The sequence below is a fragment of the Vigna angularis genome, chromosome 2, assembly GCF_016808095.1.
Source record: "Vigna angularis cultivar LongXiaoDou No.4 chromosome 2, ASM1680809v1, whole genome shotgun sequence".
In the NCBI taxonomy this organism is placed as follows: domain Eukaryota; kingdom Viridiplantae; phylum Streptophyta; class Magnoliopsida; order Fabales; family Fabaceae; genus Vigna; species Vigna angularis.
Window position 1 is genome coordinate 32375162 of NC_068971.1, and position 12609 is coordinate 32387770.

The following is a 12609-nucleotide window of genomic DNA, read 5'->3' on the forward strand; positions in this document are numbered from 1 at the left end:
GAATTAACTACTTACTAAGGTTGAACTTCCGCATGACTAAGCACGACTTTATGCATACTTGATTGAGAAAGCATTCTCCATTTTTTTCTATTCCACAAAACAAGATACCCGTTAAAAGAAAATATAAAAATGTCTTACTAAACGTACGTAAATTGGCACACTTGATTTCCCCACAAAAAAGACTACCATGCAAAGAAATAGGTCTAAACTTTAAACCCTTTTTGGAATATTTAAATAAACAGTAACATTTGCCGAAGTTTGATCTAAGTCGAAATTCGGGCTTATCACTGCCATATTGAAGTTGCTAACTTTGACATCACTGTACAATGTAACTAGTGACAGAAATGCACAAGATTTTCGAAAAGTGTGACTAAAATAAAATGGCAAGTAATGCTGTACAATTAAACACAATGATATAAATTACAAAAAAAAAAAAATACAACATATTAATCCACCAGAATCCTATCAATTTTCTATTTCTGTATCTCCTTTGATATCTATATGTTAATAGATCATCAAATCAACAAGTTTGGTCTAATTTTGGAAGTTTAGTGATTGCAATATCTCCATAAGCTTCGTTTTGCTCCACATCTACATAGCCAGTAGTTTTAAGAACCTGAAAAACATTACACAGTAAACAAATGAAAACAATTTCATATAAAAAATACACATATATTTTGGTTCGTTAGGAGGTCCATCTCATGAATCATGAGTAAATGTGGTCTTACATTAATAGCCAAAAAATTAAAAATAGAAAACAGTAAAAAATTACAGTGATATATCCAATGAGGTTTCTTGACATAGCTCATAACTCAGTATCGACAACAGTATAATGTTTTTCTTGGAAGACATGGTGTGTAAGCATATATATATATATATATATATATATATATATATATATATATATATATATATATATATATATATATATATATATATATATATAAAAGAAATGTCAGTGTAATATATTTCAAACAAACGGGTTGCGCAGGTGCGAAAAGAGGAGTAATGAAACCCAGGATAAATATGTGTAATTTACTCAAAATAAAATGTTGCAGTCCTAGTTTAATCTAAGAATGGACTGGTATTTCGACCTTCTTGGGCTAAGTTTGCACCAGAAGAAACTTCGGTAGATGTTGTGGCTCAAGATTTAATGGATTATGATGAATCTCTAAAGCAATTAAAATTTCATTTGGAGTGAGCACAACATTAAATGACACATTATGCTTATGCTAATAAGCACAGTAAGATATCCTAGCACTGATAGAAGCACGGGATTGAGTATATTTGAAGATTAGGTCTCATAGGCGGACTACCATGGTTATAGCCTCAAAAGGCGGACTCCATCCTAAACTAGCAACCAGATATTTTATGAACCCTATTTGGTTTTATAACAAATTGGAGCAATCGCATAAAAGTTATGACACTGAAAGAGTTTTCAAGTAATGATTTATGGCAGGCACATACTTTCAACTAACTGTTTCATGTTGGAAAAAAATGATTAAACTAAATAACTAAAAAGTAAATTATTGACAGGATAAATTTGTTCAATATGGTTTCTAAGATAGAGCAAAAGGACAGACATAAATTCCCTATTGACTTGCATTCTAGAATTATATTCCAATCGGACAACATAGTTGATCCATTAAATGAAAGGCCGCCACCCTCAATAAAAGTTATTGGAAGTACATGATTATTCTATCACAAACCAAATGGACTACAATGTACTTTTTCCTATTATCATCACTCAAAAAAGTAGAGTTAACAAATATTAAGAACATATTTTCATCCTTTAAAGTTGAAAAGAATGTCATCTACTGAACAAGAAGGGTAGTAAACACAAGAAAACACAATTCAGATTTCTGCACAGAAAATGGGAAAGAAGTTTGATATAAGAAAAGTAGTCACCAAACTTTTCATATGGATGAACATAATCTTGAAACAAAAAGTTTAACATACCAGTACTTCATAAAATAGCCTTGCCCCTTCTTTTCGGGCTAGGCCTCGAAAAACTTTTGAGAAGTTTAGCACAGTCTCCTCTTTCTGATTCCTTGCAGGTAGAAAACTCTGATGCAAGTAACTTGCTACATATCTGAACATCATCAAAGAACACCATCATAAGTCAATCTCAAAACAACAATGGAACTATTGGTATTCCAAAAGCCAACTACAATCTCACCTGGTTCGATCAGACCACCCAACTACTGTAGAAAAAATAAATAAAGACATCATGTACATTTCGGAAAAACATTGCATTCAACAAAAATTATAACAATTTATAGATGGAGATTTGCAAGAGTTCTCACTTTTCACATTATCTGTTCCAAATGAATTTATTTCCTGAGATAAACATAATAAATGCAAGGATACATCAATTAGATCATTGTATAAAAATATGGAGAAAATAAAAGAAAAACTAAAGTGGGGCTTTTTCATTAAAATAATAGATATACTCAAGAAGAACCTAACATTCCAAGAAATGCAGTCTCACATGTACATCTGCTAAAGCCGAGTGGCCAATTTTTTATTTTCTTTTTCTCAGCAAAGAGAGTTAATGGAGCGAGACTTTTTTATTATACAGTGAGAGAGGAACTTAGATTTGATTCATACGTTTAACATATTTTATATTTTTATGACAGTAAAAAAGTTATTTTATTGGATGAGAAAGACTTCATTAAAGGACCAGAGAAAATGGAATCTGTTAGGCAGGGAAATAATGAGTGGAATGTGCATTATAGAAGGAAATTTAGAAATAAAAGGGAGTTATGCGGTTAGTTGTTTTAGGGCAGAGACTTTCTAAGAAAGTCTATAAACAGTTTCCCTTTGGGAGGTGTTAGGGGGTCTTCTTTTTTGTACTAAGAGTCCTTGACTTTTGTGACAATAAATACCCTGTTAGGTTTCTGAACGAAACCTAGCCAAGAACTCCCTCACACTCTCTCAAAACAGTAGATAGGAAAGAATGAAATGAATCTGTATTATTCATAGTAAGAAATTGTCTATACAATCACAATCCAGGGGCATAATCCCCTTCACAGGTCTAATGAACCTGTCTACAATCAATATCCCAAAACTCTCCTCTACCAGACCCCCTTGCCTTCTTATAAAGGCAACCCACTTCTAACTACCCGACAACAATTAATTCCTAAACTGAACAATTAATTCCTAAATTGTTTTCTCTCTCCTACACACCTATTACCCATTATAACCTATCATATTATACCCTATCATTACACCCGCTGCAAAACAACCTTGTCCTCAAGGTTGGAACCGGAAAGCTTGATTTCATGGCTCCTCTTCATCATCGTGTTACCATATGAAGGGAACCCACTGGATGCTGCCCTCCAATTCAGGTATGGAGGCTTGGGTGGTGGCAAATCCTCCTCCAATGACTTCCACTCCTCCTGGATTCTTTTAGCCCAATTTTGTGAAGTCCTCAAAATCTCAACTCTGACTTTATCGACTCTTGTAGCAACAACACTTTTGGCAGCTGCTCCATCCACTTGCAAACTCTCATGAAAAATTTTCACACTCCCCATCTGTGTTACTGCTGCCCAACTCTCACATACAATGCTTCTTCTGTTCCCTTCAACTATCTTTAGTAGAATTGTGGCCAGATTTTTCCAAGAAAGGTTGGTTTTTTATGCCAAGTCTTGCACCCTTGGACTACATTTTCTTTGCTGTTTGGGTGTGCTTTTGTTGCTCCTTTGGTGTTTGAACTGTAGAAGCATTGGCTGCCCCTGTTGTTTGATCTTTGGTGTCAATCCCTTCATAAGTGGTCAACTCTTCTCTTTTCACCCACGAAAAAACTAGTGTCTCCTCACCCTTCCTAGCTCCATTATTGTCAATGGCATCCTCTTCTTTTTGCTCCCAATTGCTTGAATTTTCTCCTCCACCTGAGTGTTTCTTTCCTTTCTTGATATCTTGCAGCAAGTCCTCTCTTGCCCTGTAAACAGATTCCACTGGGTTGCTCTTTGACACCACTATTTTAACCCCAGGCCTCAACAATTCTTCCCCTTTCTTTACTGTTTTGACATTCCCACCACAACTTACCACTCTATCTCCACTACCAACAACAACTTTTGCAACTTTACTTGGGAAACAAGAGTCACAACCTTCCCATCATGATCTTCACCTGATGTATTTTCCCTACCAACCTTTGTCACACTATCCACCCTTGCAGTAGAAACTTCTGCAACTTTCTCAGCAGCAGCTTCTGTAACTCCTGCAGTTTGGGCTAACTTCTCAAAAACAGAGCCTCCATCTCTTTCTCCGAACCCCCTTATCAATGCCTCTTTCAGCCCTTTCCAAGAAAGGTTCTTGGTTTTATTTTTCCAGGCCCTGAACCAATAAATTGTGCCTCCCTCCATGCAGTTGTAAGCCAACCTGAGCCTCTCCTTCTCTGTGACATTTTGGGTGTCAAAAAACTTCTCAACCTGAGAGATCCATCCCAACGGGTCCATCCCCTCAAACCTGGGCAATTCTACCCGCTGCCTCCAATTCTGTTCATCCCTATCTTCCTCCAGCTCTTCTTCTAAACCCTTTGTCTGTCCTTTCATGACAGATTTCTCACTTCTTTCTAAGCCCTTTATGTGAATCTTGATTTCTTGCAGCATTTCTCTCATTTCTTGCATATTTCTTCTCCATTCTGCCATGCTCATTTTCGATTCGTTGGTCCTCCTCTCCAAGGTATTGTCTTTTCCTTCCATCATGGTTCTCTCCCAAAGATCCAACACTCCTCTCCTAAGGATATTCGGCAGGCCTCTCCCAAGCAGATCCGATAGGTCGGACCAATTTGTTAGATTTCTGGGTAAGAAACCAAACCAGACAGCCACTCACACACTCACTACTCACACACGGATAACAAAAGAATGGTTTCTTGTATTCAAAACTAGTAAGATACAATGTACAAGCAATCAATGGGAGCCTAACCTCCCCCACAGGAGCAAAGGTGTCTGTCTATACAAACAAGGTTCAAAAAACTCCCCTCTAACAAAAGAATAGAACTCTATTTATACAAGTCACTTCCCGCCCATCCTAATTGCTAAAGCAATTAGGATATTAACTCTTCCTTCTATCCTACACCCATTATATCCTATTACCTTATATCCTATCATACCCTATGTGAAAGGAAGCCTTTTCCTTTGCAAACATAGGCTTTTTCAACTGATAGTGAATAATTTAGTTTGAGTTTATATATGCTTCTTCTTTGTCTTGTTTTCTCATCTCTGTTTCAAGGTGCCTAACAGAATCCTCTAAGAAAAAATTGCAGCGGGGAAAAACAAATAAACGAAAATACCAGCATCAACAATGGATTGTTGGCACTTGTGAGATAGGACATAAAGATGAAATAGCTACGATGTCATGTTGAAATTATACGGTTATAAAGTAAGGAAACTTAACAAAAGAATAGAAACTATAAATAATATACTCAAGTATTGTGATGCGTAACAATATGATGTGTTAGAATAATTACTAAGTCTACTTGTTAGTGTAGTCAGTAGGACTAAAATAGGGGGTAGTGTGTTGGGTTATCTCTAATAATTGTACCTAGCAGTCTAGCACAGTGACTTGACCTTCTATCTCTCTATTGTATCAACTCTTTATCTATATAAATAACAGAACATGAGAGGTGTCTTTTAAAGCCCTCAAGAACATATTTTTATCTCAAGTTGGTATCAGAGCAGGTTCATCCTGCTCTGGTTTCTGTCCTAAGTGGTCCACCAGCATTGTCATTGTTGTTTGCATCTGTCTAGTGCCCATTGCCGTCGTCCGCGGTTGTCTTGCCATTGTCTGGAGCTGTCAACTACAGTTTGAAGCTCTTCAACTTGGTTCTCTGCCATCTCGCATCTATCCGCCACCGTCTGCCGCCGTCCGCCACCGTCCGCCGTCACTGTTCCGTCCGGCGACTACTGGATCTGGTTCGCCTCTTCACGCGACGACCAACCCCACCGGTGCCGGCGTCTGATTCTTCCCCACGCTCCGCCACGCGCCGCTTCTTTGTGCGCTACAAACAGGCGTGTGCAGCTCACGCGCCGCCCTCTGGCCGCCGGAAAGTCACCGCAACACCTCCATAGCCGTTGCCTGGACCTCCTCTCTCTGCTCTGTCCCTCAAAACCCTGCTTCAGTGAGGTCCAGAAGCTCCCCTTGAAGAAAACCCCTAGGGTTTTCTAGTTCCTCTCGGTTTTCTTGCTCCTTTCTGGTTCCTCTCCTATTTTTATCAACAATGGCGTCTGGAAGTGTTCTTTCTTTCTCTGGAAGTCCCTCAATTACTTCCGAAAAACTAAACGGAAAGAATTACCTCTCTTGGTCTGCTGCCGTGGAAATGTGGCAATCTGTGGAACCCCGACTTTTGATATCTCTTAGAGCCTTCAAAACATGTCACTCTTTTTGGAAGAAAGCTCAAAGCATTTATGCTAATGATATTCAACGTCTCTATGATACAGCAAACAAGCTTATATGTCTCAAAATGATAGACCATGATATGGTCTCCTTCATGACCGAAGCCCAAGCAGCTGTGGAAGAGTTGAGAATGTTCTTGGAAGTGGAATCTTCGGAAGACATCAAGAAGAAGCTTGACAAGTATTATATGGTGATGATCCTCCGTGCTTTACACCCTGAATTGAATCATATCAGAGATCAACTTCTGACAAGTCATGAGGTCCCTTCCTTGGAAGCCTTGACCACACGTCTTCTTCGTGTTCCAGTGCCTCAATCTCACGAAGCTCCTGAAACAATGGAACCATCTGTCATGGTTGCTACGCAGGGAAGAGGAGGACGGGGCACTAGAGGATGAGGACGTGGAGGTAGGGGACGTCCATAGTGCACTTACCGTAAGAGGATGGGTCACACCCAAGAAAACTGCTACTCCTTGCATGGTTTTCCTTCAAAAACAGCCAATATCTCTAAGGCTGAAACTCCCACTTCCAACTCCAAGTTCACTGAGGAAGAGTATCAAGAGTATATGCGATTAAAGTCTAACAGCTTGGCGCAATCATCTCAATCCCCAAGTACATCCATAGCTTGCATTTCTCAATCCATGGAAGGTCAAAATTCATGGGTAGGGTGCTTCTGATCACATCTCTGGTAATACCTCATTGTTCTCAACCCTTTCCCTCCAAGAAAAACCCCATTTCATTACTCTTGCAAATGGCTCTAAAACTTGTTCAAAGGGAGTCGGTCAAGTCTCCCTATCTCCCTCTCTAACTCTGAAATCTGTTCTTTTTGTCCCTAATTGTCCATTCAATTTAATTTCCTTAAGTCAGTTAACCAAAATGTTACATTGTACAATAACTTTCAATTCAAAATCTTTTGTTATACAGGAGCGTGGCTCGGGGAGACAGATTGGAGAAGGATATGAAGCTGGAGGTTTATACCATTTTGGATCTCGTCCACGGGTATCCTGTGATGCAGCTCTTCCCCCTAAAGTGTTACATGACCGATTTGGCCACCCTCACTTGTCAAAGTTAAAAAAGATGTGTCCTAAACTTAGTGGTCTTCAGACTTTAGAATGTGAGTCTTGTCAACTAGGAAAACATGTTAGATCTGTCTTTCCTAAAAAGTCTCAATCAATGTGTAATTCTAGTTTTTCTATTATTCATTCTGATGTCTGGGGACCTAGTCGCGTCTCTTCTTTTGGTTTTAGGTACTTTGTTACTTTTATTGATGAGTATTCTCGATGTACTTGGGTTTATCTAATGAAAGATCGCTCTGAATTGTTACCCATCTTCACATCCTTTTTGAATGAAATCAAGAACCGATTTGGTCAAGTGATTAAAATCTTAAGAAGTGATAATGCTAGAGAGTATTTCTCATTCAATTTTTCTGCAATCCTTAGCTCCCATGGTATTTTGCATCAGTCCACTTGTCCTCATACACCCCAGCAAAATGGTATAGCCGAAAGAAAAAATAGACACTTAGTTGAAACTGCTCGTACCCTTTTGCTTGGTGCCCATATACCTGTCCATCACTGGGGGATGCCATCTTAACCGCCTGTTTTCTTATTAATAGGATGCCCTCCTCCTCTCTCAATAATAAAGTCCCTTTCTCCATTCTCTTTCACACCCCTCCTCGAGTTTTTGGTTATGTATGTTTTGTTCACGACATGTCTCCGGGGCTAGACAAGCTCTCCGCTCGTGCGATCAAATGTGTCCTTTTGGGCTATTCTCGGCTTCAAAAAGGGTACCGGTGTTACTCTCCTGAAACCAAGAAGTACTACATGTCTGTCAATGTTACATTCTTTGAACAGACACCTTTCTTCTCTCCATCTGTTCAAGATGTCCATATCCTCCAACAGGTCCTTCCTATTCCCGTAGTTGAGTCTAATATATCTAATGTCACTGTCAATCCAAGTCATGCTCAAGGTCCTCTCGAACCTTCCTCTCCACATATTGATATCTTCCGACACAGTACCCCGATGGGTAGTCCTCTTCTAGAAAATGGTGGATCTCCTCCTTCAGATTCTTCTCCCTCATCGCCTCTGCCACGCCTCCTGGTGAAGATGATTCTGGTTGGCCCATTGCTCTCAGAAAAGGTACTCGTTCCACTCGAAACCCTCATCCCATTTATAATTTTCTTAGCTATCACAGATTGTCGCCCTCCTTTTATTCCCTTTTATCCTCAGTGTCCTCTGTGGTTATACCCAAAAATGTGAAAGAAGCACTTGATCATCCTGGATGGCGACAAGCCATGATTGCTGAAATGCACAGTAATACTTGGGAGCTTGTGCCACTTCCCTTGGGCAAAAAGACTGTTGGTTGTCGATGGGTCTTTGCAATTAAAGTTGGCCCTAATGGTGACATTGATCGGCTCAAAGTCCGGCTAGTTGCAAAAGGGTACACTCAGGTGTATGGCCTTGATTATTGTGACACATTTTCTCCCATGGCCAAGATGACTACCATTCGTCTGTTCTTTGCAATGGCAACAATTCGTCATTGGCCACTTCATCAATTGGATATCAAGAATGCCATTCTCCATGGTGATCTTGAGGAGGAAGCTTATATGGAGCAACCTCCTAGGTTTGTTGCTTAGGGGGAGTCTGGTATGGTTTGCAAATTGCACCGATCTTTATATGGGCTCAAGCAATCACCACGTGCTTGGTTTGGAAAATTCAGCTCCATTGTTCAGAAATTTGGGCTAAAACGCAGTGAAGCAGATCATTCAGTCTTTTATTATCACTCGTCTCTCGGGAAATGTGTTTACTTAATTGTATATGTTGATGATATCGTTATTACAGGGAATGATATTGCTGGAATATCTCAATTGAAGGAGTACTTGTGTAGACATTTCCAAACCACGGATCTTGGAAGCCTCAAATACTTCTTAGGCATTGAAGTAGCTCAGTCAAAAGATGGAGTTGTAATCTCCCAAAGGAAGTATGCTCTGGATATTTTGCAAGAAACATGCATGATTGATTGTAGACCGGTTGAGAGTCCCATGGACCCAAATAAAAAATTAACAACAGAAGAAGGTGAGTTATTCTCCGACCCGGAGAGATATAGGAGGCTAGTTGGAAAACTAATCTATCTCACTATTACAAGGCCAGATCTATCTTTTGTTGTTGGGGTGGTTAGTTAATTCATGCAAGCTCCATGTGTTGGCCATTGAAATGCTATCATTTGCATTCTAAGGTATCTGAAAAAGGCTCCCGGGCAAGGGCTGTTATATGAATAAAAAGGAAGCCTTCAGGTATCAGGATATTGTGATGCCGATTGGGCAGGTTCTCCTATTGATAGACGATCTACTACTGAATATTGTGTTTTCCTTGGAGGAAACATTATCTCATGGAAAAGTAAGAAACAGAATGTAGTGGCTCGATCAACAGCGGAAGCTGAATATAAGGCAATGGCGTCACTAACATGTGAACTTATATGGGTGAAACAGTTTCTTCAAGAGCTTAGCTTCTGTGACATCCAGAGTATGAAGATGTATTGTGATAACCAAGCTGCTCTTTACATTGCATCAAATCCAGTGTTTCATGAGAGGACTAAGCATATAGAAATTGATTGTCATTTTGTTTGGGAAAAGTTATTGTCAAAAGAAATATGTACCGAGTTTGTTGGATCAAATGACCAACTCGCAGATGTGTTGACTAAGTCATTAAGGGAACCTCGGATCGAGTTTATTTGTTCCAAGCTTGGTACATAATATCTGTATGCTCCAGCTTGAGGGGGAGTGTTAAAATAATTACTAAGTCTACTTGTTAGTGTAGTCAGTAGGACTAAAATAGGGGGTAGTGTGTTGGGTTATCTCTAATCATTGTACCTAGCAGTCTAGGACAGTGACTTGACCTTCTATCTCTCTATTGTATCAACTCTTTATCTATATAAATAACAGAACATGAGAGGTGTCTTTTAAAGCCCTCAAGAACATATTTTTATCTCAAGTTGATGATATAATAAAACCCGGTGTATTACTAAATAAATGGGAAGGAAATAGAAATCTAAGAGATAATATGGAGGAAACTAATCCTAAAGAATAATATAGAATTTAAAACCTAGATTCATAACCCAGTTTTACAGCAAATCATGAAACCTAGACTACTAATCATAATCCTAAACAAATGGGAAAAAAAAAATTCTACGAGATAATTTGTAGGAAAATAATAGTAAAAGATATACAAGACATAATCAAAGTTAATATTACCTATTTTCATATATTCTAACAATCTTCACCCTTTGTCATATAATAAAGGTTTATACTAATTCATTTTTCCTGGATTAAACAGAAATATGGTTTTCTTTATTTGAGCTGTGTGTATACAATTGTGATGTGAATGTGCTGCAAACTAATCACACCGTTCCAGTTAGAATGTCAAACAGAATTTTCTTATGTAGTTATTCTTTACCTCATCCAACAGACTAGGAAACTCATTTGCATTTGTACTCAAAGAAAGAGTCTCTGGAACAATTGGTATATCATTATGAGGAGGGCTTAGCGGAGTGGCAATAGTTGGGGACTCTTGCAAGTGTAGGTTCCTTGAAGCTTCCACAATCTTGAGGGAATCAGGTAATTTCATTTTCTTTCTAGAGAATAGGATTTGAAGCTTTGAGGAACAACCTGGAGAAAACCAAGATTAGTACAGATAGAAGAGTTTACAAACAAAAAGAGTAGTGATAAAACCAAACTTACAAGGAAGCAAGGGCTCATAGAATCTATCAGGATGACAGGAAATGAGAGATTCTCTTTTCCAAGTAAGTGAAGTACGACTGTATTTTCTTCGTTTGCGAACTATGGCTTCTGCACTAAATAATATCTTTGTAATTGCCCTGAAATGGTTTAAGATGTAACGCACAGTTGAGAACAACGAAAAGACTTGCACATTGAAATAAGAATTGAATTAAAATTCTATCGTGAGTAGAATAACTGTTAATTCATTTACAAGATAACACGAGCTACTCATAAATATTTATAGTTAAAGGAAAGAAACAAAACCAAAGATAGGAGGGATTTCCTATAAGAGTAAGAAATTCAAGTAAATGAATTTCTTAAATAACTACATAACTAATTTTATGGTAACAACTGTATACAAAATGTTTCCTAAATAACTAAATGGATTTTTCCACACCACTCTAACAATGAGCAAATTTTCAGTTAAGTAAAATGCAACCCTCATAGTTTTATGACATATTTTATTAATTACAATGTGAATGGACATATTATACGAAGTATTTGGTGTTAGGAACAAGACATTAAAACAAGAGAAATGATATGGTTGAAGAACCTTCTAAAAGAATTAGGAAAAAAGGAAGATGACCCTTCATTGTTCAGTGACAATAAGAGTGCTATATGTCTTTCTAAAAATCCAATTCTTCATTCTAGATGCAAGTATATTGAATTGAAGTATCATTTTATAGAAACCTGATAAATGATGGAGACTTGTCTTGGTTGAAGATTCTAGGTACAGAGAATCCAGCTGATATGTTGAGCAAGACTGTCACAACAAATAAGTTGAGGCTTTGTATTGCCTCAATTGGCCTTCAAGATTAATTAATGATGAAGACAACTACCTAGATGATAATGTAAATCAAGATCCAAGTGGGACAATTGTTAGTATTGTGGAGCTTAATTTAGTTGCCCATCGCTTAGTATTGAGAGATGTTGTTCTTCCTTTTTGTTATATAAGCAAGCCCTGTAAAGCTTGAAACACACTAAAATACAAATACTTCCCGATGTAGTCGTGGACGTATACAAACTCTCTCATCTTTTATTGTCTTGTTCCTAACAATTGATAGCTTTGTTTGATCTTCTACATCAAAAATATTTGGCTTTTTCTTTTCTTGGGAATTTTAGTTTAGTGTAGTCGAAGCTTTCTTCAAAAGCAGCGAGAGCAATAGCATTGGAAGAAGGGAAGGTGAAGATTGAGAAGTTCGATGGCAGTAACTTTGGGTTATGGAAGATGCAGATAGAGGACTGCCTATATTAGAAGAAGTTGTATCTACCCTTAATAGGGCAAAAGCCAGACAACATGAAACATTCAGATTGGGAGTTGTTAGATTGGCAGACATTCGGTGTGATCCGATTGACTTTAGCCAAGAATGTTGTGTTCAACATCATGAACAAGAAAACAACCGTAGATTTGATGCAAGCGTTGTCAAATATGTATGAGAAGTC

The 12609-nt window shown here is 38.2% G+C and overlaps 1 protein-coding gene across 5 annotated transcripts in view; it reads right to left on the bottom strand.

Annotated features, from left to right (window-relative positions):
- Positions 1–204: 204 nt before the first annotated feature.
- Positions 205–12609, bottom strand: part of LOC108329350 (sister chromatid cohesion 1 protein 2) — a 30986-nt gene continuing 18581 nt past the window's right edge. For 3 of the 5 annotated variants that reach the window (XM_017563522.2, XM_052873093.1, XM_052873095.1), the window contains 6 exons: positions 11128–11264; positions 10844–11055; positions 2307–2340; positions 2180–2204; positions 1960–2092; positions 205–616 (listed from right to left, as the gene is read on the bottom strand). In XM_017563522.2, the coding sequence (XP_017419011.1) occupies positions 521–616; positions 1960–2092; positions 2180–2204; positions 2307–2340; positions 10844–11055; positions 11128–11264 (637 nt within the window). In that variant the 3' untranslated portion in view covers positions 205–520. Of the gene's footprint in view, positions 617–1959; positions 2093–2179; positions 2205–2306; positions 2341–10843; positions 11056–11127; positions 11265–12609 lie in introns of those variants that run through there. The other 2 variants (XM_052873094.1, XM_052873096.1) reach the window with 2 other exon arrangements.